Below are 26,764 nucleotides of genomic sequence, written 5' to 3' on the forward strand. Positions count from 1 at the left end.
GTCTTTCCACTACCGGAACACCTTCAATGGCAAGCAAGCCAACCACCATAAAAGTAAGAAGCTTAACTATCTTAGTTAAGTATAGCTCTAATAGTACCGTATGAAGGCGCCATGTATGTCCTTGGATATATATGGAATAGAAGCGAAACCACATAATACGATAGGTGCTTATGGCCTCAGCCTTACGACATACAGATAAGGCTAAGGGGCACTGTCTTGACGATATAGAGCCTTTAAAAGACTATATACTCAGACAGGTGCTATAGTTGTAGAGAGAGCTATCGTAATCAACTCCTAGACCCGTAACAACCGCAACAAAACGACATGATGACTCATACAGACATGTAAAATGCAGACAGAATGTAACCTGCCAAGCCCGTGACAGGCGGAGGATCACCCGGGAGCCAACGCTGACGACCAGGGTCAGACCAACACACCACTCCGAGTCTAGTAGTAGCTGCATGCATGAAGCGAGACCAAGACTCATGATATTCCTCACATACCCAGGTGCCCGTTTGCTCGATGCTGCAAGACCCTCAGAGGTCCTGGCCCCTGAGCTCCTGCTCCGTCCAGTCCCACAGCTTCTTGGCCATCGCGTCGTCCTTGACGTACGGGCCACGCCGCCCGCCGGTCAGGTCAGCAACTGGGAAGTACATCTCGCCCGACTTGACGTCGGCCTTGGGCGCGGTTGCCCCCCACAGCTGGTTCAAGACGCCCTGCTCCACGGTGGTCAGGACCAGGTTGGCGATGGGCATCAGCGCCTTGGCAAACCAGTGGCGGTCCTGCACGTGCCGGGACAGGTTGGTCGTGACGACGCCCGGGTGGACGGCCGTCACCGTCCAGGCCGGGTGCAGCTTGGCCAGCTGCCGCGCGAACAGCGCGTTGGCGAGCTTGCTCTGCCCGTAGCGCGCCCACCTCCCCACGGGCTCCTGCTCCGTCTTGAGCGTGTCGAACTCGATGCCGTCCTTGGGCGCCATGGCCACCGCCGCCGAGGTGAGCACGACCACCCGCACGTCTGAGGAGGGCTCAGCCGCCGTCTTTTCGAGGAGAGGGGTCAGCAGCTTCGTCAGCAGGGCGTGGCCCACGTGGTTGGTGCCGAACTGGATCTCGTAGCCGTCCTTGGTCAGCCCTGGGTCGGAGGCCATGATGCCGGCATTGAGGAGCAGGACGTCGAGCCGCTGCGACGACTGGCTGAAGCTGCGTGCTGCACTCTTGATGGAGTCGAGCGAGGACAGGTCCAGGCTGAGCGGCCTGAGGTTGGCGCTGGGGACCTCCTTCTTGACCTCCTTGATCGCCTGGTCGGCCTTCTCGGTTGTCCTGGATGTGAGCCAAATCTCCTTGGGTCCGTGGCGGGCAAGGTCCAGCACTGACTGTAGTCCTAGACCGCTGTTGGCGCCAGTGACGAGAATGACCTTGCCGGACAGGTCGGGGATGTCTTTGGCAGTGAAGCCCGCGCTGCTGAATGGCCACATTCTGAGGGTCTCTCGGGCCGTACGGTACAGATTCAAGTGCTTGGTTCTCTTCTAGCAGGTTGTCTGACGGTAGCCGCACCGCCGTCGAGGTTGGGGGGAGGGGATCCCGAAGCACGAGATAACCGGGAGGCCGGGATCGAAATCATATCTCGGTGGTTCCCCACTGGCGTGAAGCTCTAGCTCAAGCTCCAGTGTTCCATGGGCGCCCCCTGGGTCAAACGCGACCCTGACGGACCGGCTCGAGTCAGACCCGGAAGAGCCAGCAACACAGGGGTAGACCTCGGGAAGGAAGCAGGAGCATCTACTACTTACCTAGGTAAGTATGTAGTAGTGTGTAGTAGTGTGCTTGAGTAGCGACCTCCCGCAAACGGCCAATCGGGTGCATCGTGAAGGCCTTCCATTACCGGTATTATCACAGCCAAGTAGGACCCGGGCTATGGGCATACCCAGGCATCCAAGTCACATCGCCCGCTGCGATCCGAGCAAGCACTCAAGGTTATGCGCGGGCAGGGAGGGGCGTTGGTGGGAAGATGTCTGGCAGGCCAGGGCTTGCTATGCTCGATGCTGTTTCTCAAAAATGTTTCTGGATATCCCGTGCTTCCCCCCTACCACTTCCAGGGCCGGACTTCGGAGGTCTCGGTAATCCGAAGACCAGCAAAAGTCACGTCTCCCAGGTACCTGGGGCTCCACCCTGCGCTGGGGAACGCGGCGGAGGGTCCCGCTCTGTCGGTACTCGGTACGGAGCACTGTGTAGCATGTCGTCATCCCCACTCCCCAGCCAGCCAGCCAGCGACAATATCATGCCAGATATATAACATGACAGTCTTCCTGTAGATCACCGACAGCCCAAGGCCATCCAAAAAAAAAACCCCAAACTTCGCCATGACTACCTACATGCCGGCACTGACCCTGCCTGACCGGCTGTTCGCCAGCCCGGCTGCGTCGATCCTGACGCCCATCGTCCTCGGCAGTGCAGTGGGCATCGGAGTCTCGAGTAAGTTGACGCCTTGGACTGGGCTCCTGGAGTCACCGCAGGCAGTCCCAGGAACCACGCTGACAACCAACCCATCAAGACAAGGACACCAAGACCACGTACATGCGCCTCCGCCAGCCACCCCTGTCACCACCAACATGGGTGTTCGGCCCAGTCTGGACCGTCCTCTACGGTGTCATGGGCTACGCCTCGTACAGAGCATACACCAACGGCACCAGTCCTTTGAGCACCCCTGACGTGATAGCCACGGCGAGACACGCCGCTACGGTCTACTCGGCCCAGCTTGTGCTTAACCTCATCTGGACCCCGCTGTTCTTCGGCCTCAAGAAGCCGGTTGCGGCAACCGTGGACATTGTGGCTCTGCTCAGCACCAACATCTACCTGACCTACCTGTGGAGCAGTGTGGATGAGGTGTCGGCATACTGCCAACTGCCTTACCTGGGATGGCTTGGCTTCGCGACCTACCTGTGTGCAGGTATCGGCCACGTGAACAATTGGGATCTGAAGGCCAAGGAACCAAAGTCCGAGTAGTACGCGGCACGGTGGCGATCGCATCACCGCCAGCCAGGTAAACAGAGGAGAGTCCCAATGGGCATTAATTGATTAATTAATTAATCAATACAACAAGTATCCCAGCCTGCTCTCAAGCTCCAGACCCGTCACACCTGCCCCCAGCTCATCGAGCTTGTCGGCGAGGCCCGCTCCCACGCCGCAGTCGTGAGCGTCCAATGTGGCGCGCAGCTCAGGCGACGAATCGGGAGTCAGGGTCTGCTTCGGCTCAGAATTCGGTGTCTTGCGCTTTCTCGATGTCCCCCCTACGCCTGCCGCGCCGTTTAACGACAGGCCGGGCGCGAGCCGGGCCAGCTGCGACCCTGCCTCCCCGACGGACTGCGAGATGCCCACGAAGCTCACCCCGATGAAGGGCCTGGATGGCCTGGGCCACGTGAGATCGTGCCGGCGCAGAGATTTGACCAGCGATCCTAGCAGGAAGGTGTCACACCCGCGCGGACATGGTGTTTCGTCCACCTGCAGGGAATCAATGGTCTTGTAGACGACATCCAGCGCCTGCCGTACTAGCTGCTGTCTCTGCCTGTCGATTTCCCCTGCGGGACTTGTTAGTAGACGGGACATTTATGTGCGCGCGCGCGCGAGCACCTACTGATCAGGCCATCCCGGAGCTGCAAGCCCAGGCTCCGTATCGGACCATTGCTCTGCAGTATCGCCACATTGGACACCCTCTTGAAGACATCTTGTTGGCGGAAAACGTAGGAGGCATAAATCCAAAGGACAAGGTCCCTCCCATACTTGGTCGGAAGAGCACCCCCGAGCCCCTCAAACCACCTCTCGGCGTAGACCTCCACGGCCTCGTGGAACTTGAACGCATCCACAAACACCGCGATCTTGGCCAGCAGTTCCAGGTCGACGGACCTGGGCACCTTGCGCCCGCGCCCGTGCACCGCGTCCATGACTACGATGACTGCCTTGGGGTCGTACCCGCCCAGCGTGACGTGGACCCTGCCGTCGGCCTCGACCGGGTTCTCGTGCCGGAACTTGTTCCGGAAGTGCTTCGACGCGAGGCCGAGGTGCCGGGACGAGACCTTGACGCGCACCTCAGGCGCGGAGGCTATGGAGGCGTAGGTGTTGGGCGGCCGCGAGGTGCCGCGCAGGATGCCGGCATAGACGGACGATGCGTCGGACGGGGGTGGTGTCTCCTCCCATGGCGCAAAGGACTTGGAAGGGGTGGGGATTATGATTAGGGTGTCCGCATCGGGATCAACTTCATATAGCCTGAACATTGTGATTATGGTGCCTGCTTGATAGCCCAGGGATCTGGATAGGGTCGATGTGCCCGGCGGGTCCGGCGCAGGATGGCGAAGAGAGGCGTCTGCAGAGAGAAATCCCGCTGCTTCTCACAAATTGAACAATTTTTGGACGAGTTCCCACGAGCAACGGCTGACGAGAGGCAGGATTGAAAGCGGGGATCTTTCATGAGGTGGCAGGATTACGTGAGGGGATTCTCGCATCACGCAATACCCAGTGAGGCAGTGAGGCTTGGACCAACGGGCTTGGCTGCCTTTGTTCGTCTTAGCCGCTGCGCCCATCGATTGACACCCTCTCGACAACCAACCGAGAATACAATCGGCGCTAGTCCCAAGCTGTTGGTATCGTGAAGAAAACGAAGCTCCCCTCGCTGCGATTGCCTGGTGCTGTTCCCACGGGCAGCCGGCTAGGCTTGGCTTCTCAAGCCGACACCGAGCAGTGTTTTGCATGTGGCCACAGAGGGAGTAAGCTTGCTTCTGGCTCGTTGGTCAGCTTCTGTTTTGGGTGGGAGACTCCGCCTGGTGTTATCTTCCAGGTACGTTGGCCTCGTGGAACAGAGACTCACAATCACGATTCTTGGCTTTGCCTCTCGTTCTGCACACCCACATGATCATGATCCACTTTCGAAACTCGGTCAATATGAGTTGAATTGTGCTCGTCAGTTCTGAGTTTCTTCGGGTTTCTTGACACGCTCACAGGGCTGTCCTTGAGTATAAGACGAAGACCTACACACATCGCTTGCTGGCCACGAGATTTGATCATGGCACTCGCCTTTATTGTTGCAAGAGACCGTTTAGATGAGCTGCTTTGGTAGTCGCCGTGCCTTGCGCCATCAAGACCCATCCTGGTGGCTTCGCCGAATCTTGTCCTAACCATCCAATTCGACATCTAGAAGTTCTCTGAACCTCTCAGAATGTGACAGTTCGAGATTCGTAATCGAAGCGCTTCAATAGTATTGCATCGACCGCTCCATGTCAACGTCCGGAAGTACTGCGTTGTGGTCAACCATTATTGGCACTGCATTTTTCTAAACGCTGGGTCTTGAGCCTTTGCCACTGTATGAAGGCGCCACACATGTTTTATATGCATGGGGATTAGAAACGAGACCACAGGTTGTGGTCATCAGGTCTGGATCCGTCAATTGGCTCTTCAGTTTCGGCGGCAACCGTCGTAAGGACCCGTATGACCACGCCCACAATACAGCTTCGTAGATATACAGATTAAGAACGAGACCACATTGTGACCCGGAATCTAGACCATAGTCTATCTCACAACCCTGACAGTACCGAAGTAGACCTTGCAAGCGATTTGTTCCAGAAGGACCCTGTGAAAAGTATGCTGGCAGCCCACTCTGCATGTAACGTGCGCAACCAGAATCAACCACTAGCCAAACATTATCCTTTTTGACGATTCACGGCTTTCAACTCAAAATAAAAGCACTAGTTTTGTAATTCTATGCATAACTAAATCTCTCACATCAGCGTATGGGAATGCCAAGCGATTCGGGCGTGGGGGGTTCAGATGTGATGTCCCAAGAGCTCCTCCGGACGATGCTGCCACGTACGGCCCTGCAGGGCACGAGCTCGGCTCTGTGGCTCAATAGGATTGGAGCAACAACAAAGAGGTGAAAACAACCACGTCTTATGATTGTGACTGACTGCAGTCCAACGGAGAATGCCCACGAGAGTCAGCCTTCTGCTCCGACGTTCGCACACCAGTTGACGGCCCAGTCAGCAAGTCGCCGCGAAGAGCAACGACCAACATAACGAACTGCTGTTGAGTCATGTATTGTGTACTCTCCTATGTGTTCAAGACATAGTAATACTCGGTTCCTAGACAGCCCGGCGTTCTCTGCATCAGACTGCTCCTACGATGGCCAGAACAAGTTGCAGATTCCAGGGAATGTTTCACTATTCTGAGCTGTTCGAAAGGAAGGGAGCTGTCTCGGACAGTTTCTTCTTCCATACACCACGGTGACCGACTAGGGTGAGGGGATACACCCGTAATGATCAACTTGTAGGTGCGGAGACCACGTTGCACTAGCAAATAGCGACTGGTAATCTAGCGAGAATGGGACTCCGGCAGTACTAGATGTTGAAAAATGCGCGAGTCAGCTCCGGAATTATTGCACGTTGCCGCGTCACTGGAATGCCCAACAAGGGGGCTTGTGCTCGTTGCTCGAGGCAGACGCTGAGAAGACTGCTCCCAAACAGGATGAATTTCCACCGCGATTTCGGTAACGTTCCATCTTGGATGAAAGTTCAAACTTGCTAGTAACAATGAGGCTGTGGTCAATACATGCCGCTAGGCACCTTGTCCATTTCGAGCCGCCACCGGGTGTTGGGCAACCAGGCACTTAAATTCATCTAGTATGCAGGCATTCACCGCTATGGCACTTTGGAGCCGAGAGCTGATCAAGCTGGGAGAGCATGGAAACTGTAAGTCATCCGGCCTGATCGACTACTTAATACCGGTACTTGGGAGTGTCTAGGCATTGTACTGGGCATTCTCCCTGTGTCAGTACAGCACTTTTTGAACGTTCCCACACAATCTTCTGGTTTCAGCTTGTGTGTTACCAGATGAAGATGTGCATTGAAATCATTATCAAGGGCTAGGTCCGTATTCGCACTCGGCATTGCGTATTTAGCTCGCCAAGTAGTTGTGAATCATAAACTTCAACGCATCTCTATGGACAGTCAGTCTGTACGGTTACGAAATTCAACAAAATTAGATTTGGTGAATTATTCACGTCTATTTGGAAGGTACAAGACTCTATGGCCGCCACTTGAGGCATGGGAAGGCAGGTCTTTGATATATGTGACCTACTATCACCCTTATCCTGCTTACAAGAGTGCTCGTGACTGTTTCAAGATGCATGCATTGCTTCTCGAATAACTGCCAAAGTCAAGCGTTTTGGAGAAGGTTCTCATTCCTGTGCTGGTGCACGCCGACTTCTGGTGAGATCAAATGAGACCACATCCCCTAGCAGGGCCAAAGTGATGACTCGGGTCGCGACGAAACAACCCGTGCTGTGGAACAGCGCTAAATATCCCCTACCCCCCGGGGAATTTTCTTTGACGTCGTAGTCTCTTCAAGAATCTTGAGTATTTCCCAAGCTTGGTAGAGCACTTGGGACTGTGGACTTTTGGTCTCGTCCTAATACTGATTGCTGGGGAACAAGTGTTCAATGTTATGACGAGCCGCTGTCTGAGAAAAACGAAGTTGCGCCCCCCCCCCCGGCTAAATTACCCCTGTTTAAGAGTTAAACCTCCCTTTTAAAAGTAGTCTTTTCTTATATAACTTTCTTAATACTTAATTTAAAACTATATAAAAAATATATTTATAATCCTTATTAAAATCTCTATATAGCTATAATTTTAGAATATTTATTATAAAGCTTTTATTATAGGAGGTATAAAGGCTACTTAAGTTGATAAGATAAGAAAGTGTACGGACTTCTTACTTAATTAACCTCTAACTTTAATAATATAAGAACTTTTACTAAAAATTATTTTAAAAATTTATATTTATAAAGATATTTATAAGGATTATAAAAGTATTTTTTATATATTTTTAAGTTAAGTATAAAGAGAGTTATTAAAAGAAGACTATTTTAAAAGGGAGTTAAGAGATTGGTTTAACTTTTTGAATAGGGGGTATTTAACCGGGGGGGGCGTAACTTCGTTTTTCTCAGACAGCGGCTTGTTCGGGACGTGCACTGAGGGTCATGTTGCTTTGCATGAAAATTGCGGGGGTTCGCACGTACTTGCAACATATCTACAGGGGATCAGCCCGCAATTGGCCTGAAGTACGGAGTATAGCCTGCGTTTCAAAGGCAAGAAAGGCTGGCTCTCGGGAATCCGGTGATGGCAAACAAGAATTTCTTGGGAGCTAGAATGCGACATGGGTGCACCAAGTTGATTGGCTGGTTGTGGAGTGAAGTTTTGGTATCCAACACGTGGGGCAACTCGATGCATGCAGGAACCCATCAGGGTCTTTTTGATGCAATGTGCCCTAGTGTAGATTACTCGTGGCAGTGGGAACAGGAATTTGAGAAAAGGACCCTCCCATACGACCCTGATCAAATCCGAATCTAAGCTGGGCCCGTTCAGGCGCTTGCAGCCTGTGGGCACTACGGCAACATGCCCCGTGTTTATATCAAGGTTTCGTAAACGTCATCTCGAGAATTCGGAAAGCTTGGCAAGCAGGCTGAAAGAATGGCCAACGGTAGCTGTCACGTCGCCAGGCAGGCACCCGGGAAGCTGACCGTCGCAATCATCACCCGGCTCACCTCAATTCCGTTCACCTACTACCAAAGCCTGGTCCGCACCATGGGCCGGGCCGCTCGGGGCTTGAAATGCTTGCTTTCCACTTGATATAGGCCTGGGCAAGAAGGCCGTACCTGCGGCACATTCTGACCGACTCTGTGTCAGGGATCGGCCGGGCTTCTGCAGTGATTTGACTATTCCAAATTGTTTATGAGAGAACCGATGGCTTTCTGTGAGGCTACTGGTTAGAAGACAAGATTTCGAGTCATTTGTACACTATATGAGCAGAGTGTATAATACATCACACCGTCGCACTCCCGCACACCAAGACGGGATTTGGAATTTAGAGTTCTGAGAAGCGGGCGGCATGCCGGGGTTGTCTCTCGCACCACAGCCACCTGGGCCCTAGAGTTCAGGCCGATGGAGGCGTGACAAGGCAAAGATATGACTCGTGCTGAAGCAGCGAGATTCTACGGGATTGTCACAGCTTGGAATATAGTTCGTCAAAGTGTAGCAGCAACCACTGGACGCGGACCCCAGCTCCTGGGTGTTAACCCACAAGCGGCCACCTGGTAGTCTTGCACACCCGGTACTCTCGGGTTTGGCCCCCATGATGACCCTTGGGGTCCGTTTTCTCATGCGCGGTATGGTGGATCCGTCCGGGCGTTCATTGCCAACCGGCTTGTGGAGTTGGCCAGGTCCTGGGAACGGTCACCTTCCTGGAAACACGCGCAGATCCACTGAATAAGGTTCTAACTGTCTGTGCATCTCCGGCGAGAACACCGTTCATCTCACACTGCAGTGTATCCCAAGACAACATTTGAGATGTCCGCGCCGCAACAACACTCCTGGGAAGCTCCGCGAATGGCCGGTTGCCATCGGCGCTTGAGGATGCGGGCTTTCACTTCTCGGTCGACTCTCCGGTGCATCCTTGATCCCTCACCCCTACCGTTCAGATGGGACACTCTATGGGCGGCACTTGCTCACACGTGTGCTACTCTGAGTGATAACATCCTAGCGGTTTCCTCTCCCCACTTCTTTTGCCCACCTGCCTCAACCTCCCGAGCATCGCGAGAGCCATGAGCTCACCGAAAAGGCTGTCATCTGAACTAACAGGCTACAGGTTGCCGAGTCCATGTGCGGACCATGAGCAACACGGGGAGCTTCATACCCGCTGCACCGCCGCCATCCGGCGTGACGTCGAATCCATCGCATCCTGAAGATGTCGGGCACACCGCCGCGCTGGTGGTGTCAGTGGTCTGCACAGCCATCTTCAACATTCTTTTCTTCATCCACGCCTACGTAAAACTCCGGGTGAAGCAGGGCAAATTCCTTTTTGAGGACTGTAAGCATTGTTCCTTTTCAATATCATGAGGCGTTCAACTCTGATGTCTGGCAGGGTTTTGTTTAGCAGCATGGGTGCGTCGAACGAGGAAACTGCCGTCTTCCTTCTGGGCTCTGACATATTCAGATTTGCACCAATGTCCTGGCCGCTTCCATGCTAGGGTGTGAGTTAAAACGATTGCATTTGTTCAGTGTTATTGAGATGCTGACACGATGAAGTGACCCTGAATGGCGCCGGACAGAATGTATGGGACATGAGTCTGGAAAGATATACCAATTTCCTGAAGGTACTGCTGAACAGAAGCTTCTCCTGAGGCCAACCACGAACTAATACACGCTTTCGCAGTGGCTGTACATCAGCAGTTGTGTTTACAGCCCAGCGGCATTTTTTACCAAGGCTACGTTGCTGTTGCTCATTGCTCGTGTCTTCTCCGTCAAACCAATGTTCTCCAGAGGGGTCAAGATTTTTATATGTACGCTGGCCTTGGCTTATCTTCCGGCCCAAGGCCTCAAGGCCTTTATTTGCACTCCTGTTTCAGCTTTCTGGGAACCAGCATATAACACCGTCACGACCGGGAAGAACCGGTACTGCCTCGACCAAGCACAGCTTTTCATGTGCGATGTTTCGATCGCTATCATCACTGATGTGGTTATTCTGATTCTCCCGATCCCACTGGTATGGGGAATGCGAGCACCTCGGAGACAAAAGGTCAAGATGATAATCCTGTTGGGGGCCGGTGGTGCCGCGACGGCGTCGACAGTCGTCAGGGCCTATCTCATCGTCAAGTACATGCACTCAAAAAGTAGGCAAGACTGTGTGTCATGACTTATTTTGCACTCGTATTTGCGGCTCCTTTGTTTCTTGATAATCTCTGACATTCTCTTCAGACATGCCCGGTGATTTCGCCGGGACAGTAATAACGACGGTTCTAGAGTTGTCCGTCGGGTTTGCTTGTGTGTGCCTCCCGTCGGCGAAGCTCGTATTCGACAGAGCGACAACGTCAATTGATAGCACCCACCGGAACTGGTTCGGCAGGATGGCATCAACCGCCCCAGAAAGGAAACCGGGCAGCGCATCGACCTACTGGGAATCGATTCGGTCCAAGGTGACCACAACAACGCGATCGGGTAGTACGATAGCAAGGGGTCTTTCGTCGCCTAGATTCTCTCGGCCATGGAGACGTGGGAATGACATAGAGCTTGGCTTTAGCAGTGAACCGGTCGTCTTCCAGCAACGCCTAGAGGTTCCCAGCCTGAGGTCAACCTCTGATGCGAGATCCTTCATCAGCCGAGGTGGCGACCACCGGGGTCTGACGGATGCAGAATTTGCACATTGCTTGGAGCAACTATCGTCCCAGAAAGGCCAGGAAGATGAATTTACGGACAGCAGGAAAGGCTCTAATTTTACCGTCAACTTGGAGGATGCCAAGTGATCAATGACCTTCGCCAGGGGCAGGAACCTTGGTGATTTAATATTCCGCGGGTCGACATCAATGTAATTTTTTGAACAGCAATGGCCCAGGAGGACAGATACCTACGACCGTTCGAAGCACGATAATCATTGGCACTGCTGTGCTGCGTTGTGTTGATTCTGTACTACTATCTCCTCACTGGCTTCTTCCCGTCACAAGCTCTGGATTAGGTCACTTAAGAGCCGAAACACAAGGCGGTACTGAAGTCCAACCTTATTAGATATTTGTTTACTAAGTTGGATTTTCCGCGTCTCGGCGGCAAATAAACCCCCGATCTGAATGGGGTCGAGGGGCCGATGGTTTCGGCCAGAATACCTGTGAGGTACTGCCTACACGCCCGGTCTCCCATCAACCCGCCAGCATAAGTAAGTAGCTTCACTGAGTGTGAGTGGTTACTTCAAAGCTCCAATGCCAGTATGCTTTGTCGTCATCGGTAATACAATCGACTTTGTGCAAGCGGCGAAAAAGAATAAAATACATCTGCTGATTCAAACATGGGCAGAAGAACACGGGATATTATGCGAATGCAGAATTCAATCCAACTGAAGCCAGCTGATTCTTCATCTTTCATGTAGGCGCTACTTGACAAGTCTTGTTTCTGCTCAGACATCAGAGCGGCCGAGATGGTTCGTCAGTAATGAGCAGCTTTGCAATAAACGGGATGTTCTGCTGCTTCCTGCCAGTGATGCCAGGTGGAAGGGAGACTGCTCGATAGAACCGATTTCGCTTCTACTCCGTATACCTCCGAAGCTCGACAGAACCTAGCGCAAGCAGTCACTGAAAGAAAACTAGCTTCAGTGGGAGCTGGTCCATTCTGAATTGGCAAGTGTGCCCATGGAAAATGAGGGTGTATCGTGCCAGTGTGTGGTCTCCCCCGGATAGATTGGAGACCGAGGGATCTAACCGAAGACACAGTTTCCTCCATAATGAGACAGCGCAAGCCACATTTTATCTATAGAGCATCCGAAGTTCAGTTGGCCACCTCGTGTGCCATTAAGCCTTACAGAGACACTGGGAATCAACTCATTCCTGAGGCTAATGTGGCGAGGCGAACAGCAAGATTTCACGCGAGGTTGCGCATGACTCTTACGCAGGCACAAATTGAACCAAGACTCGTGGACATAAGCCGGGTGTTACACATATAGTAACTTTGCCATGCAAGTATTCAACAGTATGTGCCGATACAAGTCGCTCCATATTTGCTCACAAATTTATGGCCTCACCTCCAGGCGTGTTTAATTGATTGATTTAATTGTGGGACTTGAAGTGAAATGCTTACAAAACCGAATCCAACTCGGCTGCCAGGCAGACACCAGGATTCGATTCATTCATGAAGTCCGGTGCGCTCCAAATATTCGGCACCCTCCCAGGGTCACACATCATTGATACTAGTATCTTCCCGAATCTTGATCGACTGCCTCTGTAGCTGAAGCCCTCGGAACGATTGCCCCGAGCCCAATTCCTCAAGGATCTCCAGTGGTGCAGACACCACACGGTCCAGGTGCAAAACGAGGACAACCCTCACAACAACTTCTTGATGCTGAAGCGTATCCTCGCCAAGGAAAAAGCCCCTGGGCCTCTCGAGCAATGGCGAAGCCGAGTTTCTCAGCCTGCAGCTGATTACCGGAGCGGCAATTACCAGCCATATGTCTGGATGGACTTTTCTTGGGGCGATGGCCATATACCCCCGAGTTCTGAAGCGTGGGCGGGAGCTTCTGGATGCGACAGTCGGCTGCAGAATGCCCGGGTGGGAGGACTTAGAGTCCCTGACTTACGGGAGGTGCTTGATGAAGTAAGTGTGGTACTCGAGGCCGCCAGTCGCCCTTGGGACATCCCCACACGACCACCAGGGAGCTGGTGTACAACGTAAACATTTGAAGGGCTTGCGAATCCCAGCTGGAGCAAGGCTTCACCTGAGCGCCTGGGTATCACATCACTCGCCAAACCGTTACTCTGACCCGAAGATCTTTGATGCGTCCTGGTGCGAGAGCGATGGCCTCACAAGTCAGCAGAGTACCAACTTGTCCGATCTCATCAAACGCGACCACTTTTCTTGGGGGCGGTGAGGAGAATGTGCCCTGGAATTCACATCGCAGAGAGGTCACTCTATGTTGCTATTGTGTGGATAGTTTTGGCCCTTGACATCGGCATTCCTCACCGTGCGAAGCTGCTTCTGAGCCCGAGTGATCACTGCGGCTTCATGCCTGCTAGCCTGGATGTGGATCTGCCCGTGACGCTCAAGGTGAGAAGTGAGAATACGAGACAAATTTTAGATAAATACTGGGCGGCCCAGCAAGGAACAGGATATTAGGGTAATGCGAGAGGACTGGATGATGGACCAGTGACGTGGTGGCCTCGGTCGAGTGAGGCATCCTGGCTGGGACGTGGTTGTTAAATTATCGATGATTGCAATCACTTCTGCATCTTTGATCAGACCATGATCGACTATTCCGTAACCGTATTGGGATCCTCCCTACCTATGTCCTAAAAGTAGGCCTCATTCCTCTCATCAGAGCTACTTCTAAAATGTAGGGTTGGACATTGGGAAGCCGGATGCACCATGATACCGGATCAACCAATCAAACATTGTAGTTCTTACCTAGGTAACAATGTGAACAAACGCGAAAAAAGCTCCTTCATCGATCCGGTATCTAGGTGCATCCGGCATCTCCATACTAGACTCTAGCAACTGGTGAGCCTTTGGAAATGGTGAAGACCCGCTTATACGGATAACGGAATGACATATTCCATCCTGTCTCGCAATGTTCAGGGCTGTGTTCCGGCCAACGTACAAAATGCCGTCGAGAGTTGAGAGTGGTTCCAGCTGGGCGGGGAAAATCAACAATGGAGCCACAGCTCCCTATAGCGTCTAGCCTTCAAAGTATTCAGAACATGAAGCATTTTTGTTGAATGAGGGTCTTCTCAAGCCGGCGGTGAGCAAAGTTCTCGCTGGCCACTCAATGCAGGGCTTAACTGACCTGAGACCGCCTCCTTGCCAAGCAAACATTCTCAGGGACGTTATGTGATTTAATCTTGGTATTTGATTGGACCATTTTTTGTAAGACATGTGGTTCTTAAAAGCTGTTACCCAGCCAATTTCACTGTCACGTTTGGATGTGCGGGAAGGGAACTGGCGGACTATCATGGGCGGAGATGGCTGAGACAGTTTGGCCTACTGTGGTCGTGGCTCCTTACGTAAATATTAGTATATTTTCATGGTTCAAGACTAAGACTGCGTTGGCAGCCAAGCAGCTTACCTTGTACTCTGTATGGGTGATTTCCACTACAGAGGAAACTCGTACCGGAGAGGATCACAAATCAAGGTCCCGATGACTGCTCTCGGGCTCAGCTTTCCACAGGCAGCCCTCAGGCCCATTCCTCAGCAAGGAGAGGATGGCTTCCATGTATCACAGTCACCGGATATTTCCGCGTATCGATGATCGCCTTCGGCAGGGGCGAGCAACGGCGCGGTGCGGTTGTTTCTGAATTCACAGTCACGCTTCAGCATGCCTTGAAACAGACGTCATGGGAACCTCGGCTGTATTTTCTAGGGCGTGTCTCACCACACAAAATAACTCGGCGAGGCTAGGCGAAGGATGTTCCTCCCGCCGAAGCGCCCCACGGTTCGCATTCCCGGCCCGAGAAGACAAAATCCATTCTGGGATATGTCTCAGTTCTTCAGGGATGCTTGATGATCCTAGGGAGGTTCGAAGGAACCAGGTAAAAGGATTCCAACCTCGGCTGGGACCTCGTTTCGCACAAAATCTGGAAAATCATATCACCTGTTCGAATAATTGTGGCTTGCGATGCCTTTGTTAAGGGCGAGGAATGTCAACACTGCCGGTGACCAAGGCGAATTCTGAGGATTCTACTCGAGCCCGGCTTGAACACGCCAGAGGGTTCGACGGTTCTAGGGAGGTTGCAAGGAAAAACGATGAGCAAAACGAGTATAAAGCTGTCTTGACTTTCCTTCCCCCAGAAATAACGTCCTATCCTCGTCACTGTGCCCTCGCAGGATTTGAGTCTCCTATATCCAAGCCCTTTTGACTACTGTCCGACAAACCACTACCAATTGTCAACAGGGTTTCAGATCACAATCAAAATGAAGGCCTTCACCGCGATCTTTGCTATTGGAGCCATCCTCAGCACCACCTTGGCCTCACCCGTTGCTGTCGGCGATGTGGCCGTCGAACGACTTGAGGTCGAACAGCGTGATGTTGAGGTCGATATCGCCACTCGACAGCTTGAACCAATCTCCGGGCTGCCGAGTTTGCCACCTATCACACTTCCCGCAAATCCAAGTGACTTGGGCCCTGCCCTCTCAAATGCCCTGTCGCAGGTAGTGACTATCCTTGGCGTCATCAGTAAGTGGTGCTCCAACCCAGCTGGTTGAACATACTGCCTAACAAGTCTCACAAAGGGGCTGGTCTTCCTCAGACACCTGGGCTCCCACCACTGCCAGATCTGCCTGCTCTCCCTGGAGTCACAATCCCAGCCCCTGGCTTGCCAGTATCGCCTGATGCTCTAGTAGCACAACTTGCTTTGCTGCAAAGTCGGCTTGCGATCCTTCAACAAATTTTTGGTAGCCTTCCAATTGGTGCAAACCTCGACCAATTGAGGGATGCTCTGAACATTCTCAGACAGATCCAGGCTCAGACGACCCCTGTTCTCGCCGTCATCCGCAGCCTCGTCGGTATGCAGACCCCGTTTAATTACACAAAATCTTATATTCTATCGAGATTATAGGAACAGAGAAAGACTAACAGCAGCTAGGATCCGGTGGTCTTCCGTTGCCTGCAAACCTCCCGGGTGTCGAGGCTATCTCATCGATCCTGAGCACTCTTCTGAGCCTGCTCGGCGCCCTATTTGGAGTTCTCCCAATCTTTGGAGGTATTGGTGGCGCTGCGAATTAATGGCATACATCTATCTACAGGCCTTCCCATCCGGCAGAGTGTTTTATGACTGTTGATAGCTCATTTCAAGCTTCTGGGTGATAGTGGTATCCGGCTGTGAGCGGAGCAGGTTATATTGGCAAGCTGTGGCTCGCCAGTGAACATGTGCTATTCACTCGTGCCAGACGGTTGGTGGAAGCGTGGTATGAATCGGTATGATCCAAGGCATTGAGACCTTTGTTTCGGGCAGTGAGAAGCGAGGCTGCTCTGCTTTTTGTGCTTATACCATTCTAAGTCGATCATTTTCATACCGTTGCAGAACTGATATTAATTTCGTGCTGAAGAAGCCACTTTGATTTGAAGTGACTGAATACAAACAACAAGAATGGGAAGCATGTCCCAGGTGAGACTTCTGATTAGGTTCGACGGGAAAAGTTTCGTTGGCTGGCCAAGTCTGTCAAGTGTCTTATCATGAAATCGACCAAAAGTGTGAGCTCAGGACCTGGGGGTTCCAGCCAGCAACGGCGATATGAGAGAATCTCATGGACTGGTCTCTCCCGTTTCAAGACGAACCAATGACATTTACCCCGACTGCCTGCCTGGGCATGTATTTGGCAGGTCGCCTGGAGCCAAGCCATGTCAAGTGGATTAAATCGAAAACATCAGACATGCCTCCAGACCACCGTCTCGCAGCCCCATTTGAGGGAACCTACACGAGTCCTTCAAACGTCGGATGTCTGTTGCAGGAAACAAAGATCAGCGGACAATTGGTGGTGACAGGGCATATCAGACAGCCATCGTAACATTCGAATCGTTTCCCTACCCATAACGTGGATGCTAATCGGGAGCTGGACCCTGGGTTGGCGACAGAAGGTCGAGCGACTCTTCAGGGGCACGAGCCAACCCCCGCGGCTTCCCCATGGTCTGCAGTAGAGTGGGTTGATCATCCGAGGTGGGGGTTTGGTTGGTGGGGTCGGAGCCCTACTCAGCTTGCAGGCTGCAGCAAGCAGTGCTCCCTTGGCATCGTCGATTCCCCCCCGCCGAAACCATTCTTGCCCTCCCAGCCAAGAAAGGGACAAGCATCTCACGACAAGCATCTCGCGGCCAGGCGTTATTGCCAGCGACCAGTCATGCGAGGCATGTTCGGATGCTTCTCATACTTCTCTGGTTTGTGCAGGAGCATCAGGGGTCGGTCGGGACGGGTTGTTCGCATGTGTTGACGCAGCACAGATGATGCAGTGCAACGCCGACGCACACGTCCTGCCCAAAAGAGCTCGCCCGACGAACCGTGCAATGAATGGCAGTTGAATCGCCCTTCGGTTGCATCAAGCCACATGGCCCCATTTCGCCGCTGCAAGCCAGCTCAACGGCTGGTTGTACACTGGATTACCCACGAGCATCTCAGGCTCCTGCGTCGCATCAGCCTCGAGACACTTGCAGGACTACGTAATTGACGCCAACTCCGCCATCTTCCGCTGCCTGACAACAGCCTAACCACATGACTGGGCGATAGTCATGACCCAGCAGGACAGTCACTGGCCAGAAACCGCTGTCATCGGCAACCGGCTTCTGATTATCAGCTTGTCAGACCAGGCATCCTCCCTCGTTCTCTCGCCCCTTTCGAAGCACCGTGTGTGCGGCTCTGGTGGGGCGTGGGTTGACGCCTCGTGCCGGGGGTAGCCCCAGTCGCCACGTTGTAGTTGTTCTCAGCCGCAGTCAGTCTGACACCAGCTGAGCCATGGGATCGCGGAAACTCGCGATACTTGGACCTCGGCGCCTGGAGTGTGACCTCCGTTGGGGGCTTGACACCCTGCTGCCGAAACTCGAAATGCAGCACCCTTCACCAACACGGCCAGGGTCGCCGTCCACGGCGGTGGTACCGCTGTCGACCGATCCTCGACATTGCGGGAGGCCCACAAATGCGCCGTGGCTGCGGACAGTCTGACGGGGTGTGCCCAAGTCAATTTGAAGCGTCAACCAACCGTCCAGAGCCCTCGCACCCGTCGCGGTCGCCGAACAGGGAACACCACGGCGGGTCACAGGCAGAAGCGCGCGTGGATTCCCCCCGTCCCTCTCTGAGGGCCGCGAGGGCAAACAGCACGTCATGGCAATGTGGGCTGAGTCGCCGGCGCATGATGGAGGCATGCCTTCCTGGTAGCAACGTGAAGGATTTGGGCTCTGGGGGCTTGAGACGGACCTGGAACCAGGCGCCGGCCGCTGTCAGGCCTGAGTACCGTCGCACGCATTACGCCTCGTTGAGCAAGCTTACGCCCCGTCCTGCACACATCTGATTCAGATGAGCGATGTGTGTCTCTCCGGGCTCTCATATCACAGTGTCTGCCGAACCACCCAGTGCCATTCTGTGTGGCATTGGATATACGTTTGCCGTTTTCGGCCCTGCAATGCCGCTATTCCTGTGTGGAGGGGAGGGGCAGAAGCTCCACAAGCGGCGCGACCTTTCACCCTTGTGACTCGATTCGCCGACTCGTACAGCACACACGCCGTGGCTGCTCTGCCACTTTGCCCATGTTGATAATTTCACCACAAACTCGGTCTTGCGGCGACTCGAATCTTCGGATTCCCACCGGGGCCTCGAGCCATTGTCGAACCGGATGAAAGGCCATTCTCACCTGGGCAGTGCCTGCAGGTCCTGTCCTGCGCTGCACGTCTGTCGCGCAGCTACCCGGTGCATTAGCCCGGCATCAGCACATGTACCCAGCAAAAAGACCGCCGTCAGGTCAGGCCCTCGTGGAATCGTATTTCCTACTGGCGAGGGAGAAGCACACGAAACGGATTCGCAATAACTCTGCTCAAGACCCTGACTGTCTTTGTGTTTCACGGCCGCAGAATCGACGCCTTCTGTTTATGCGCTTCGGGGGTTGGCGAGGTCAGCTAAGGGGTCTCCAAAGGTCTGGGGGTGGGCCGGGTACGTACAGGGATTCTATTTTTCGACGCCGCCGCGCCGTCGAGTCTCTTCGGCTCCGTGCTGTTGGGTGCGCAGCCAGCTCTCTTGGTCGCCAATGCCACCACCGCCCAGTCGGGTTGCCTCTTCCCACGCCCATCCACCACACGCCGGCGCCCACAAGCCCACACCCTCTTTTACGTCAACTCGCTACTCCCCGCGCGGCACTACCACAGTGCAAATCTTGACCAAAATGCGCAAACGCGTGTTGTCTGCTTACAGTATGTTTCCCCATGACGTCGAACGCCTCGCATACGGCACAGGGCGGGTCACCAGGCACTGGCGTTACGGATTCTCCAAATTTTTCTACTTGCCATTCTCTCGTGATCATGTCGCCATTCACAGGGTCCCTCATTCTTGCCAGGCGGCGTTGACACTCTGCGCCCAGCAACCAGTAGGCATCCTCGAAGCTAGTGGCTTACCGAGCTGTCAAGATGGCGCTCTAACGTCCTGACCTCAGTGCGCTCAGCCTCAGGCTTGTGTGAAGTAGCTGGTGCAAATAGTCACTTTTGTCTCCAGATGACTATTCCCCTCCTGTCTAGCTGCTTGCCTGGTGACCCTCCCACACGCGATGAGTCTTCGGTCACATCAGAAGCCGTGACCGGCAAGGAATAAGGCTTCCTTGCTTGGTTGATTGCTTGACCTCATCGCACGGTGCAACTTTTGTCATTGGCCCTCCTTCATGGTGACCATTATGTGCCAGACCCAAAACTGCTCGCGATGGAGTTGCGGCAGTCGTTCCCTCAGCGCAGCTGAGTTTCCTGCCCACGGGCTCGGTTTGAGTGCCTCGATATAGCTTGCTTTGTATTGAGAATAAAGTAAGTTCACCAGAGCTCAGGGCCCGCTGCGGCAAGGACGAGGGGAGCCCCCCCCCCGGGCGACAGCCAGAGAAAGGTTACCGGGTTTCAACCGTCTCGAAGACACACCTGCACAAGACCAAAGCACACAGTCGCAAGATGGGCAGCTGGAGCGACAGGGGCCAGGGGGCGTGCATGTGCATGGACCCCTGCAGCCCTGATGTGGCCATGGGATCCTGACCACTCCGGCTACCGATTTCCAGGCCATGGTGCCTCTTTAAGAGGTGTCTTGTCCTACCTATCGACCCGCATTTGGCCTCGTCGGTCACCACCTATATTTAAAGGGAATCGCAGTTCTGTTCCTTTGTATCCATCCGGCCCGGCCACAGCCTACATCATACCCGCCCAAGTTAGGCCCTTACGAAAGACCAGTTTCGAGTCTTGCAGACCAGAGCCGCCATTTGCTCTCGCATACACATCCCAGCCAACTAACCTCATCTCTGACCTGTCTCGACCAGAGCCCGTCACATAGACCGCTCGACCACACCATCGTCGACCGTCTTGTTCCGTTGACTTGTTGTTTTGAGCCTCCCACCCGACCAGCTTCGGCCTCGGATCGCATGTTCCCATGTCTTTACAGTCAGCCCGATATTTAAAAGATCGTTTCGTCTCTGACACGGCCGACTGACACAACCTGGGACCGGGCTTGGGCTGGACCTAAGTGGTTGCTTAAACTCTGACCCGCCAAAAAACATAGCCAGACCACACAAAGCGGCACAGGATCCTTCCCTGTCGTCGTCTTTGTCCACTTCGAAGCAAGCCTTTGGTCGACCTCATATTATAGAGACTGAGCCTTTGGTCGGCCCTCACATTATAGAGACCGACAGCTTCGACTGAAAACTCGACCGGCTTTCCACACCAGAGCCAACTTTCCAAACCTCGAGTCTTGACCAGCCGCCCCATCTGTTTCATACACACCCACCCACCGTCAAGATGTGTGTCAAGAACATCTACCATAACGCCTACGTCGATGGTGAGAAGGACGTCACTGAACGGGTTGACGCATGCCGATCCGGCCACATGTGCAGCGATCCCATAGTGCGCGAGTTCGACCGCAAGATCAACTGCACTAGATTACAGCTTTCGGTCGCCCCTGGGCGGAACGACTCTCCCTCTTCGTCGCTCAAGGACAGGCAGCCAACGCCCTACTACTTTGACCACCAGCCGTCTCCACCTTACAGCCAGAGTGACAGAGAACGTCGGCGTGACAAGCGTGCCAGCCAGCGACTCTACGTCGACGGAGACCGCGTGGCCGACTATGGCCTGCGCAGAAGCGGCTCTCGCCGGGCGGAACCGATCCCCATCCCCAAGGTGCGTCGGTCATCGACCATGCCAATCGATGATGGCTATTACAGCGAGCCAAGGCGTGAGCACCGTTCACGTCCCGTCATTGTTGAGGGCGGCGACCATTCTCGCCGTTCTTCTTCATCACAGCGACGGGAGTCATCTGCGGTTCCCTTGGGCCCTTACGATGTGTTATACAACTATGGTGCTGGGTCCTCCCGGCGGGACCGTGAAAGACACGCCCGTGACTCTTACCTGGAACCAACACGCTCGCACCGTCGCCACTCGAAGTCGCCCGTGGAAGTCCACACGGAGCCCGATCAATACGATCGTGAGCGCCGCCGCTCGAGGCGCGCGAAGCCTACCATCATCGACGGTCCTGCCACTACCGGCATCTCTGCTGATGTGGTCTATGGTTCTTCGCCCTTCGGCGGGTCATACGGCTCCTCGTATGGCTCGCACCCCTCTGAAGATGCTTGGGCACGCCACGCCGCGTTCGGCACCCAGACACCACCAGACAGCCGCGCCCCTGCTGTCAAGGGCGTCCGTTGGGATGATGACCCACGCGCCGCTCAGAACGCCAAGATCAACAGCCGGCCCAGGCTCAGCCGCTCTGCAACCATCACAGGAGCTGGGACTGGCTCACACCTCCACGGCGAGGTGAAGGGAATCCTGAAGAACACCAAGCCGACCACCTGGGGCACAGCCGCCGAGGCTGACTCTGGCCCCCCGCCAGCTGTCCAGCCTCTGCGGCGGGAGGAACTCGACGACCTGTACAAGTCTGCCCGGGGAATAGGCGTTGATGACCGGGAGACATCAACACAGCGGCAGGCCAGGCTGGAGAAAGAGGTGCGCGATGACAGAGAGTACCGCGACCGGCTCATGAATCGATTCAGCCCTCGGGACCGGCGATCATCCTTTGACATGCCACCCAGGCGCTTTACCGTGGAGAAGGGGTCAAGAGGAGGCAGGAGGTCCGAGGTATTCTATCCCGATGAGGGAAGATACAAGTACACGCAAGGGTATTGAGCTCAGTCCACTGACACTTTCCGACATACTGCATGGTTTATTGCAAGGCATCTGATTTGATCAGCGTTTGATTCTTCCGGTTTGGAGTTAGGAGCAAGGTCCGTCTCACTCGCTTCAGAGCATCTACAAAACAAAGACGGGAGGGAGCGTTGCACCGTGACAATAGAACCCATGCACTGCCGCATACAGCACAACATTCTTTATCATAGACAATTCAAACTTTTCTTTTGTTCGTCATATATGCTAGAACCTTTCTTCATCACAATGAAACCTCGAGTCCATGATGGCAGAATTCGATCCAAGGCATCAAACACACCCACACCAAACATTTCAGCAGCAGAACCAGACAACCAGATAAGCCGAGATGCGAAATAAACTTCGCACCATGACGCGAATGCCGATCATCACGGGCACACTCTGGGACCTAGACTGGGAATGCGGCCAGCCCCAGATCCACAGGTCACCAACCACGGGTGTCCGCCCGCCGAGGCCCAACCCGGCGGAGGATAGTATTGGCCAACCGGAGAAGCCCAACAGGTTGCTGTCCACGGGCGGATCCCCAAGCAGCCCGGAGTTTCCCAGCTCCTTGTTTGCATCGACCCGGCGGTCCGACCTTGGGGTGCCTGGGTGCTCGCCTCACTGCCGTCATCCGACCTCTTGGGGGGTGGCGGGCTGCCGGCACACCCCGGTCTGCCACAAGGCGAGCGAGTTCCACCAGCTGGGATGATCGCGGCACCGTCCATTCAAGTTTCCCCCAATTCCCGAGGCGGTGGGGCGCGCCATGCTGCACCCGCATTGCATGGCCTTTGCAGCAGGGCACCAGGGCAGCAGAGGATCGTGTCTCTTGATCGACTTGGCTAAGGCGTCTCACATTGCATACCACTACCAACCAAGAAAAAAAGGAAGGAAAAAAACAGTCCCCATCAGAGCCGGGCAATTCCTTCTATGGTGTTCTCCACTGCCGCGCCGGTTTGCTTGGTAGTACTCCCTGGGGGAACCCCCGGGGCAACGCACGGATGGGGCATGTTTCATCATCCTTCACTTGCGGGCCGCACAACAAGGGACGTGGAAGGCAAGCTGGCAAGCAGGGCTGCTGCTGCTACTGTGCCAGCCCGATGTGGGCCGGCCGGGCGGGCTGGCAGGCTGGCAGCGCTTGTCGAGGCTGTCCTTCGGGTGGACGCGATGCATGCGATTGCGGATCCAGCAGGGCATTGAAGCTATCTTTAGGCCCGCATGCGGCCGTGCCTATTCTCGTACTTGGACGCAGCGAGCATTGGGTCGCTACGCAGACGACTGAATCACGACGATGAGTTGTCACTTTTCCTCTTACACACAGTCAGAAATTTTTCAACTGGTCCATACTCTTTGAGAAAACCCGTTTGTCAACAAATTATGCGTGCAGAGCGTTGGGTTTCGCCACCGCGTCAGCAGCGCTGCCTTGATTTTTCCTGCTGGCGATGCCGAAGATCACTCTGCGCAGGTGGGAATCGTAGCCTGCATTACACGGCCAACGTGCTGTCACAACTCATTGTCTTCCGAGATATTGTCTTGCCGCCCTGAGCCCTGACCTGTTTGTCACACAGCATCAGGAAATGCGCAGGATCACGCCCCGGAGCAGAAGCCCAAGTGCAACCTAAGCCAGGCCGCCGCCGCCACTCCCAGGGTACCGACTGGAAGTGGAGGAACACCCTTACGTGTTCAGGCTGGTTTCGGAAACGACCCAGACACTATCTTGATGCCCACCCTCAGCACCGGAATCAGTCGTTCCAACCTTGCCGTGCAACCGTCCAGGGACGCCAACCTGATCGGTGGGCTGAAAGGTGAAATTCAACACAACCTGACTGCCAACCCTGAAGAACACTAAGAATTAACAAGATGAAGGGGAGTACACAGGACGTTGTGATTTACTTGAAATTCCAACCGTGGCTCTCGATCCGCGTTGCGCCGTAGTAGCATTTGTCGTGGGAGGAGAGCAGCTCTCCAAAAGGGTCCCCGTCCCTGTTGGTGACAATCCAGTAGCCGCCCGGCAAGAGTTCAGAATTAAAGACATCCGTTCTCCTTTTGCAGTCCCATCTTTCTATGTGCCCACCAGTTGCATTGGTGTCTATCCACTTGTCGAAGTTCCCTTTGTCGCAGGTCGATGTTGGGGACTGGGGTGTATCATTACTTGCCGTGTCCGTCTTTGTAGAGCCCCCAAGTTGAATGTCAGATACTGCGGACAGTGCTTGAGGGACCAAAGCTACAATGATAAGGCTCGATGTGATCATTTCGTTGCTTGATGATATTCCTGGTCGGTATGGAATACGATAAGTTTCCCGTGCCTGTGCCCTCTTGGAATTACTCTATAAATTTGGGTTGAGGCTTCGTGACTAGCCATAAACTATCCACGATTGCTCGCTCATTTCCTTAAAATCACTTGTGACTTGAGTCACAATTCTTGATGAGGCATTGGATGGGAGCGAATTGCCATCAGGTATGTGCAATTTTGTCCAGTGCTCTTGGGTGCTAGAGCGCCACCTGGGCAATGACTAGCACAGCGCTGTTTTCAACTCGTATTTGGGATAGAGCCCTAGCAAGTCCTTAGAAACTGTGTTAGTGGATAGAGTTTAATTTTAAAGATACAAGACGTGTACAAATATCCCAAAATCGTCTATCCTTATGATCGAAATTGTAGCCAGATATCCGTCTGTGCTCACGGTCGCGCACATGTTCCATTCGGTGACTTGCGTGCTGACGGAGTCGTTGGCAGCAATCACTCCCGTGACTGGTGAACCGTCATGGTCATACGGGACGGTAATTTCCCTACCTAGGTAACTAGTAAAGTCGATGACCGTGTCGCCAGATACAGTATCTGCGAATCAGTGCACTCAGACATTATTACAGGCTGGACGCAAGTTGCAGAAGCTGAATCCTTTCCTTCTGCTGTCGTTTCACCTGCCCAAGCGTGGATCTGCCGGAAGGCCTGGAGAACGCCTGCAGTGGCAATCTCTCCGAGCTGCGTCGCAAGGTCGCAGCGCATATGCGAGATCTGCGTGATACCACCATCCTGATCATCACCACCGCACAGGTCAGAGGGATCATGGGCCGCACCCGGGCAACAGGCTTGTGTCCTTGTGGGTGGACCCCAGGACCAAAGGTGCCCTATTATCAAGCTGAGAGACTACGCCACAGCTATTAGACATATTCACTCGGTTGTGAACACGTCACGATGTCTCGGGGCGGGTCGAATCGCGGTGGTCCGTGAAGAACACGCGGTAGCCCGCGAGGTGCAGGGTTGGCGGGAGCTACTCGTATTCTGTTAAAGGTGGTGGTGTATTGAGTGTGAGCCCTCACTCTTGGGTCCCTCACGGCGACGTGGTGGTGTGGGGGAGTACAGTATTGTGATCAGTACAGCGGAATGGTGATTGGTGGGCTCAGTCTTTAATATAAGAAGTGGGTGCGCCGCAGCTGCATGTCTTAGATAACCCCTGTAATGGATGATATCCAATGCTAGTCTCCTTCTTGGAACTATATTTATTATAAAATTACTAATTCCACTGGTGCAATGGAATACAGAAATTATTTTGTTCAGCCTGGGTTGCTTGGTATTGACTTCCGGCCTGAGAAGGTTGCCAGAACTTGAAGTACCTAGGTAGGGTGATTGCAGGCACTGAGTTGGATGAGTTTCCTATGCCACAAACTCTAAGACTTGTTATTCAGCATGTATCAATCCCATCAGAAGGTTCATGTTGGGAGGTTTGCCAGTCGCTTGTTGCCCAGAGACTGAGGTGATGCAACTCGATATCAACTTCCTTATGTTTCACCATTATTACCTGCCAACGGACTCGACTTCTCAGAGTCCCTCTTCTCCTTAACCCAGTTCTGTTTCAAACCTTTGTAGCGCTCATCAGCAATGCATCTTCTCCATACCGATTTAAAAATCTCGCTTGCTTCCTCCTTCTCCCTCCTCTTCCTCACGTCTTCCTCACTGCCGCCTGTCCAGTTTTGGAGCTTGTCTCCTGTGTCTTTTGCGTACTTCCGCCCTCCCTTGTGGTTTGCATATCTCCTTGCTCTCGTCATTCCCATTTGAATAAATTTTCGGGTCATGTCGGCACCGACGAAATCCTTCCTTTCCACGTAGGACTCGAAGATGGCCCAGAGAATCTCTGACGAGTTGCGGGCAACCGGAACCGTGCGAAAAGCCCAGTAAGGCAAAATCAGACCCTTGTATGGCTCAAAAGATAGCACACCAGTCTCTCCTCGCCCGATTTCGTAGGTGTATCGCAAAGTAGATGAGTCCAGAGCGGGTGTTGCAAGAGGTGAGGATGGAGGGGACTTCATGGGCCCAGGCTGTTTTACTGTGGCAGTACTCGAACGCATCTCGGGTACC

At 53.8% G+C, this 26,764-nt stretch overlaps 7 protein-coding genes across 7 annotated transcripts; 4 read left to right on the forward strand and 3 right to left on the reverse strand.

Moving 5' to 3' along the window:
- Window positions 1–54: 54 nt before the first annotated feature.
- Window positions 55–2,025, reverse strand: KVR01_004180 (uncharacterized protein). Its single transcript, XM_044785736.1, has 2 exons — window positions 1,785–2,025; window positions 55–1,698 (listed from the first exon to the last, which is right to left on the reverse strand). The coding sequence occupies exon 2, from the start codon at window positions 1,470–1,472 to the stop codon at window positions 537–539; it is 936 nt and encodes a 311-aa protein (XP_044646344.1). The 5' UTR covers window positions 1,473–1,698; window positions 1,785–2,025; the 3' UTR covers window positions 55–536.
- A 329-nt stretch (window positions 2,026–2,354) lies between these two features.
- On the forward strand, window positions 2,355–2,997 carry KVR01_004677 (uncharacterized protein; the record flags this gene model as incomplete). Its single annotated transcript, XM_044791887.1, has 2 exons — window positions 2,355–2,466; window positions 2,546–2,997. 2 exons carry the CDS (start codon window positions 2,355–2,357, stop codon window positions 2,995–2,997), a joined length of 564 nt encoding a protein of 187 aa, XP_044646841.1.
- An 84-nt stretch (window positions 2,998–3,081) lies between these two features.
- KVR01_004730 (uncharacterized protein) lies at window positions 3,082–4,262 on the reverse strand (the record flags this gene model as incomplete). Its single annotated transcript, XM_044781753.1, has 2 exons — window positions 3,082–3,569; window positions 3,626–4,262. The coding sequence occupies 2 exons, from the start codon at window positions 4,260–4,262 to the stop codon at window positions 3,082–3,084; spliced, it is 1,125 nt and encodes a 374-aa protein (XP_044646894.1).
- A 5,167-nt stretch (window positions 4,263–9,429) lies between these two features.
- On the forward strand, window positions 9,430–11,332 carry KVR01_004459 (uncharacterized protein; the record flags this gene model as incomplete). The annotated part of the gene is made up of 6 exons (XM_044786661.1): window positions 9,430–9,900; window positions 9,955–9,974; window positions 10,027–10,063; window positions 10,119–10,186; window positions 10,246–10,702; window positions 10,788–11,332. Exons 1-6 carry the CDS (start codon window positions 9,702–9,704, stop codon window positions 11,330–11,332), a joined length of 1,326 nt encoding a protein of 441 aa, XP_044646623.1. The 5' UTR covers window positions 9,430–9,701.
- A 4,141-nt stretch (window positions 11,333–15,473) lies between these two features.
- Window positions 15,474–16,455, forward strand: KVR01_004074 (uncharacterized protein; the record flags this gene model as incomplete). The annotated part of the gene is made up of 3 exons (XM_044784975.1): window positions 15,474–15,735; window positions 15,792–16,064; window positions 16,145–16,455. The coding sequence occupies 3 exons, from the start codon at window positions 15,474–15,476 to the stop codon at window positions 16,282–16,284; spliced, it is 675 nt and encodes a 224-aa protein (XP_044646238.1). The 3' UTR covers window positions 16,285–16,455.
- Window positions 16,456–20,269: 3,814 nt separating this feature from the next.
- KVR01_004777 (uncharacterized protein) lies at window positions 20,270–23,461 on the forward strand. Its single transcript, XM_044791501.1, has one exon. It carries the CDS (start codon window positions 21,016–21,018, stop codon window positions 22,393–22,395), a length of 1,380 nt encoding a protein of 459 aa, XP_044646941.1. The 5' UTR covers window positions 20,270–21,015; the 3' UTR covers window positions 22,396–23,461.
- A 2,726-nt stretch (window positions 23,462–26,187) lies between these two features.
- KVR01_004079 (uncharacterized protein) lies at window positions 26,188–26,754 on the reverse strand (the record flags this gene model as incomplete). The annotated part of the gene is made up of 1 exon (XM_044794313.1): window positions 26,188–26,754. One exon carries the CDS (start codon window positions 26,752–26,754, stop codon window positions 26,188–26,190), a length of 567 nt encoding a protein of 188 aa, XP_044646243.1.
- Between the last annotated feature and the right edge of the window lie 10 nt (window positions 26,755–26,764).

Source organism: Diaporthe batatas, assembly GCF_019321695.1.
Source record: "Diaporthe batatas strain CRI 302-4 chromosome Unknown Contig00004, whole genome shotgun sequence".
NCBI classification, from domain to species: domain Eukaryota; kingdom Fungi; phylum Ascomycota; class Sordariomycetes; order Diaporthales; family Diaporthaceae; genus Diaporthe; species Diaporthe batatas.